Source organism: Indicator indicator, chromosome 7 (assembly GCF_027791375.1).
Source record: "Indicator indicator isolate 239-I01 chromosome 7, UM_Iind_1.1, whole genome shotgun sequence".
Lineage (NCBI taxonomy): Eukaryota > Metazoa > Chordata > Aves > Piciformes > Indicatoridae > Indicator > Indicator indicator.
The window spans coordinates 14,985,123-14,991,997 of NC_072016.1; the positions used below are offsets into that span (position 1 = coordinate 14,985,123).

At 40.2% G+C, this 6,875-nt stretch overlaps 1 protein-coding gene across 3 annotated transcripts in view; it reads left to right on the forward strand.

Moving 5' to 3' along the window:
• Window positions 1-6,589, forward strand: part of PLCE1 (phospholipase C epsilon 1) — a 119,785-nt gene extending 113,196 nt beyond the window's left edge. For all 3 annotated transcript variants that reach the window (XM_054382072.1, XM_054382073.1, XM_054382075.1), the window contains 6 exons: window positions 1,111-1,229; window positions 2,349-2,477; window positions 3,203-3,412; window positions 5,163-5,324; window positions 5,489-5,707; window positions 6,382-6,589. In XM_054382072.1, the coding sequence (XP_054238047.1) occupies window positions 1,111-1,229; window positions 2,349-2,477; window positions 3,203-3,412; window positions 5,163-5,324; window positions 5,489-5,707; window positions 6,382-6,561 (1,019 nt within the window). In that variant the 3' untranslated portion in view covers window positions 6,562-6,589. The remainder of the gene's footprint in view (window positions 1-1,110; window positions 1,230-2,348; window positions 2,478-3,202; window positions 3,413-5,162; window positions 5,325-5,488; window positions 5,708-6,381) is intronic.
• The last annotated feature ends 286 nt before the right edge of the window (window positions 6,590-6,875 follow it).

A 6,875-nucleotide genomic window follows, 5' to 3' on the forward strand; every position in this document is an offset into this window, starting at 1 on the left:
CCCAGTGACTTTTAAGTCAGATCCTGTGCTGTTGCGGAGACTGGGATATCTTGTACACAGTTGCTGCCATCCTGAGCTGTGCTGTGAGGTTGTGTTCACCATGAGACTGGCTGCTCCCTTAGGAAGTGTGGAGTGTTTCACTTTCCGCTTTGTCCTTTGCCCAAGGAACTGCAGTAATTTGTAATCACTGTGCAGAGGAGAATTGTACTGTAGGAGAGGTGAAGGAAGGGTGAAAAACTGAGAGAAATAAGGAAGCATCAGCTTCCTTAGCTCTTCAGAACACTAAAAATACTTCTGTATGCACTTTCTGCCACTGTAATACCATGCAACAGCATATGAGAAGATCTGGCCATGGACATGCATTTTTTTCCCAGTGAGAATTTGCACTTGTGTCATTCATATTCTACTATTCAGCTATTTCATATTGAATATTGCAGCAAAACAGGCAGGCTCCAGGGAGACATTAGTAGTGTCCTTCCGGTACCTGAAGGGGGTACAAGAAGGCTGGAAAGGGAATGTTTACAAGGGCCTGCCCCTATTAGGATGAGGGCAAGGGTCTGAAGACTGGTGTGCAAAAGACTAGATAAGGTACTTAGTGCCATGGTCTAGCTGATTGGATAAGGCTGGGTGACAGGTTGGACTGGTCTCTTCCAACCTGGTTGATTCTGTGATTCTATGAAATTAGAGAATGGTAGATTTAGGTTGGACATTAGGAGGAAGCTCTTTACCATGAAGGTAGTGGAACACTGGAACAGGTTGCCCAGGAAGGTGGTTGAGGCCTTACCCTTGGAGGTATTCAAGCTCAGGCTCAGCAGGATTCTGGGCAACCTGATCTAATGGACGATGTCCCTGCTCACTGCAGGGGGGTTGGACTAGATGACCTTTTGAGGTCCCTTCCAACACAAACTGTTCTGTGGTGGGCCACTCAGCAATTCCCAGCATTTGGGTTACACTGTTGTACAAAGAGTTAATGCACTGTTACTACAGGATATTAAATTCTATGGGTGTGGCAAATTGTAACTATAAATACAGGAAATTTGAGTTTTCCATTTATGAGATTTGTATCCTAGGATGTCACAAAGTACTTACAGAAGGCTTTCTTCTTTTTAGGTTATAGGCATGTCCAGCTCCATAACCTGCACAATGAAGCATTAGAAATTTCTAGTTTGTTCATAAATAGTCGGAGAATGGAAGAAAGTCCTTCTGGAAACACTCTGCCTGCATCTGTGGTAATTTAATTCTTTTTTTGGTGAATGCCATATATTTTTATGACTTCTAAAACCAGACTGTTCAAAGATGTTAATCCCTAAACCCACACATATTTCAGGAGTATGCCTAACTGTTTTGGGCTTCGGTAGAAGTAGTTATCCCACCTGGCTGAAACTGTGGTAAATCTTAACAAAGTCTGGCTTCTGGTGTATTTAGGTATAGCAGCAGCACTCCTGTGCTGGAGAGAAGGAGTGTGGTTGAGCACTAAGGTTCAGAGCTGCCTCATGGATTCCTTTATGCATGAATCCCTAAGCAATGCTTTGGGGACACAAAAAAAAAAAAAAAAAGGGAAGATGCAAATTACCAACAATAGGATGAGAGTAAAATTGAATTCTATTGCAGGAAAGGATGGAGCCTGTGTTTCCATAAAAGCATATGTATTCATATGTGTGTGTGTATGTGCACTTCTGTATCTTTTTATGTACATGTATACAGATGTATTTTTTAAATATATATATATTATATATAAATATGCCTGTACTGATGTATTTGTTTAAAAAAAAACAACCCTTAATGTTAGCTTCTCTGGGTTACATGTGTTTTATTAACCTGAAGCATGCATATTATCATGTTGCAATTCCTAGACTGGTAGATAAAACCTGAGCTACTGTGTGTGCAGCAGGTGTTATCCTCCAGTGAATACATGTCAAACATGTATCTTGGTGAATTAGTAGGGCAGAAAGGGAGAACACAGATGGTTTGGAGGGTAAAATGATGTTGTAGGTTTTCCTCTAGTAATTCATACACTAAATCCAAATAATCTCAATTTAGCTGGAAGGGATGAGTGATGGAGGTCTACCCTTTGGTGAGTGTTGATTTAGGTACTCTCACTGGAAAACTTGCTTTTTCTTTCTTTTCACCTTAAAGGTAGGGTGGTGTGGGATCTTTTGAGGGGTCTAGTTATGTTGGGTTTGGGGTTTTTTAATGCTTTGACCTGTAGTGTTAGAGTCATGTGTCAGCTGGATAGCTTTGCTCTCTCAAGGTCCTTGCAAATTGCGTGTACGATTTCTTTTAAGCAACCAGAAAATAACACACCTGTGTAAAATCATTCACTAACCTGATGATTGTTGTCTGAACAGTTGTTTAGCATGGGGGAAAGGAAAGCTGCTATGACTTACAAAGTGACAATTCATGGAATTCCGGGACCAGAGCCTTTCACAGTTTTTAATATAAGTGGGGGGACCACAGCTGCACAGCTTCTCCACCAGGTAAGTTGCCCACTGCATTGCAGGCTCTAATGACAAGCATCCACACTAACATCTTTTTGGACACATATCTGACTGCATTTTTCACATGCAGTTCATTCAGCACAGTAAGGAGGCATTTTAGAAATGCATTACTGTGGAATTAGTTACATTACAAACACAGAGTATCACAAGTGAAATTTTCCCAGTCTGGGGTTCATACTCTTACAAGATATCCCCTATTAGTTTTTCCACTAGTTGTGTGCATGCAGATGAGAAAAGCAGCCTTTCTGAGCAATGGAGGCATGGGCTGCCCTTACAACAAGCACAAACAATTCTTCAAACTTAAGCACTGTAGGAAGGAATACAGAGTAAAAGTTAGAGGGCTAAGTTCATGAGTAGAAAAACCAGTTAACTCAACAGGGATTGTTATTCCAGCAGTGGGAAAAGAGTGTACTGTCCTGGGGTTATGAATAAATTGTCTGGGCAGCCAAACAGGACAGAAATAAGCTTAAATAGTACTGCCTTGTCTGGAATAGTTGAACTGCTTGGCCGGGGTAAAGAGAACAGTACATTACCCCGGAGTAAAGTATCTGAATAATAAATAGCACATCAGAAATCTTGCCTGCACTATCAGCATAGTTATTGATTCCTAAAGCTTCCTTATTCATTCTCCTTTATGACTACTAATAATGAAGTGTTTATAATTAGCATTCTAATTGCTGTGTGTTTATTGTGGTCTGTCTTAGCTCTTGGCTACCACAAAAGGCACTGAGTCATGCGCTGCAGACTATTTTCTGATGGAAGAGAAAAGCTTTATATCTAAAGAAAAGAGTGAATGCAAAAAACCACCATTCCAGAGGGTGATTGGTCCTGAAGAAGGACTAGTGCAGCTTTTGAACAGTTGGTTCCCAGAAGAAGGATATGTTGGAAGGATTATCTTTAAAACCCGAGAGGAAGTAAGTCTGTTTTAGATAAATTGTTATTTACAAAAGCAGCTAAAAATAGCTGTAAGGACCGGGAAACAAAAGGGTGCAGTATTTGTTTCACTGCTTGGTGAGCAATGTGAATGCCGTTTATATCATTTGAAAACAAACATAACTCTTGAGTGAGCACAACTAGACTTCATGCACCTGTATGACACTAATTTGGCTTCACTCAGCTCTAGTTATCAGCTACATGGTGCTTAGTCAACAGATCAATGACACCAGACTACTGCTCTGACCGACAGTTCTAATTTAATGGAAATCTAGGTTTTGATGTTATAGGAAATTAATATAAAGATAGTAGTTAATAACAAAGGATCACAGATAACCACTCTGGACTCAATTAGCAGTCATTTTAGATGTCAGCAACTTTCTAATTTTTCTGTTCAGAAAAATTAGAAAATACTTTAATAGTGAAGTCTAAAAACCTCAAAGGATTATTAAATTAGCAACAGTAGCTTACAATAATGAAATAGGTGATTTCTTCTAATGTAAAGGGGGAAGATGGAATGATTACTTAAGTTTAAACTATAAGCAAAGCATCCACAGCTTGAAAATAGGCTTGTGAGAAAGAAACAAAAAAGCAGGAGAAAGGCATTTACTGATCTCATTGCTAGAAGCACTTCCTTTGGTCAGCTCAGCATGATAATGTGTGCTTAGTCGTGTACACAAAAATGTTTATATATGCACGGTTTACATACAAAAGTGGCAGAGCTCCTCTGTGATCCTCTAAAGTTAAAAAAATTCTATTTTTAATTGATTATTTGGATACTTTTTTAATGCTTCAGTTTGACAAATTATCATTATATTATACAAATCTGTATTTTGTTTTCCTCTGTTCCTAATATCTGAAGCAAAAATTACTAGGTAGACATTTGCTTGTGGAAACAGTGGCCTAATTAATTCAAATGACTGCAACATTTACTTTGGAAGTGCATGTGACCGCAAAGGGTCAGGGCCAAACCCCATCCTTTCAGAAAACATGGGTTAAAGTATGTCTTGGTGCATGTGAAAACTATGCTGTAATTTTGTCATGTGGTATTAGTACCTCAAAGCATTATCTGCAATTTTGAGCCTTACTGCATATCTTGGAGCTGGAAATGAAGCTGCAAATTTACATGAAAATAAACCAGGAGTGGGTGATTTGCAGGGTGTGATACAGTTTATTGAATTCAAGCTTTCTTAGAAGGGGATGGTGAGAAATGCACTGAGAGAAGGTGCAGGGGAGAATTCTGTCTAAAATCTGCAGTAGCCATAGAGCCTGAAAAAAGACAGAAGCAGCAGTCTTCCTCTTGCTCCATGGGAAAATGTTCGTTCAGATTTCTTGTGCTCTAAATTCTTCTGGCTTTAGTGCAGGGACAAGGAGAAAAATGGTCAGTTTCCACCATCTCCCATCTTAATGCCACCATTACATGACAAAACATGATTTTGTATACATAAGGAAATAAAGGATTTAAGTGAACATTGTTGCAGAATGTGGTACTCTGCATGTCTCCAACCCTTGCCTACTCTGACAAGTATTTCAGTGATTTTGGAAGCAGGTATTTTAGCAACAGGAGCTTGTCAGAACTTACATAGGAGACTTGCATTTAATTAAACGGAGCTGGGGCAGCGGCACAGTCTCCAACTGCCATGTCATAAAAGCCTTCTGTGAACACCAGCTATTACTTACCCCTCTGAAGTAAATCAATTTTGCTCTCCTTTTTTTTTTTTTTCTCCACAGAATTTAAATGAGAGAAATGCCCTTCAAGAAGCAAAGGAGGAAGCAGCCATCAGCTCTGAGGATGACAGTTTCTTTGTTCAGGTACATGATGTCTCCCCAGAGCAACCACGCACTGTCATCAAAGCTCCCCGCTTCAGCACAGCTCAGGACGTCATACAGCAGGTAAGCAGCTTGTTTCCATTCAGTAGGTCTGTAACATGCAGGTTAGAGGTTGGATTCACACAGGATAAGGTGGGGTTTGTTCTCAGGACTAGCTGAAGAATCAGTTTAGTAACCTGAATCTGAAGGAATGCCTGCCTTTTTTTTTTTCCCCTGCCTTTAAACAGACTCTTTGCAAAGCGAAGTACTCCTACAGCATTTTGAGCAATCCAAACCCAAGTGATTATGTGCTCTTGGAAGAGGTGACAAAAGAGCCAGCAAACAAAAAGTCCGTGACATCTAAGCCATCTCAAAGGATTCTCTCTGATCAAGAGTGTGTGTTTCAAGCCCAAAGCAAGTGGAAGGGTGCAGGAAAATTTATTCTTAAACTCAAAGAACAGGTTCAGGTAAAAGGTTAAATTTTTTGAAGCAGGTTATATAGATGTTGCATGATCAGTTTAATGGGAACCTACTTCCAGTGGGAGGGAGACATCACTAGCATGAGAGTGGGTGGGAAGGTGAGACTACAGCAAAAAGCAGATTTCCCTGTTCTCCACACCTCCCTTATTTTTTTCTTTTCAAAACTGCATCAGTTATGTCCAGCAACACAACTCCCTCACAGCCTGCAAATCCCATGATGACCTTTCTCTTTTGCTACCAGCTTTCTGGCTCCCCATCATAGCAAGGCTGGACTATTCAAAGGGGCAGAACTTGAACATTTCTGGAATGAAGTCCCCTTTATTCCTGCCCCATGAAAAAAGTTGTTCTGCTGCTTTATCTCAGGCTTTGAAAAATGGCAGGAATGAAGTACGAGCCTGCTGGGAGACAGAGCTGTGTTCTCTCTTCCAGCAGATGCCACTAATCCACAGCAGCTGCTGCTTCAAAGTCATTGTGTCATAAGCACAGACTTTTATACCAGGTTATAACAAATTTGTTAAACATACCTTTGGCAATGCCTATTTTTCAATTAATTCATTCAGAATAATCAGAAGAAGCACAGCCATGCTGAATTCAATAGGAAGGCCTGCTTAAAAAAAGTCTGTTAAACTGTTTCTGTGATTTGTCATTCATTTGTTAACAGGCAGCACGAGATGACAAAAGAAAAGGCATTTCCTTTGCCAGTGAACTCAAGAAGTTAACCAAGTCAAGTAAGCAGTACCGGGGATTCATATCACCACCTCTGCAGGTCCTGCCAGACAGTCCACAGAGCAAAGATGAGAGGTCTGCCTGCGGTTTGACTTTTAGCGACCTTATGGAGTAACAGCCACCACTGCCTACAGTGCGGTCTATTCAGGTATGAGATACCAATTCTGACCCTGAGCACTCACTTAAGATGTAATTTACAAAGTATGTTTTCAAAGTCAGAGTTGGTTAAACCATGGTGCAATACAAGGCACTGACAGAAAGAGCTACGGAAGTGTTATACAATGGTACTCATGAGTGCAGTTAAGATCAGCTGTGAGATACCATTGGAGAGGTTACAGCTCATTGTAAATGAAAAAAATCTTTTTCAGTGTGGATAATCCCAGCTCACATATGGCCCATTTAAGATTACATTTATCTTTCCACATACAT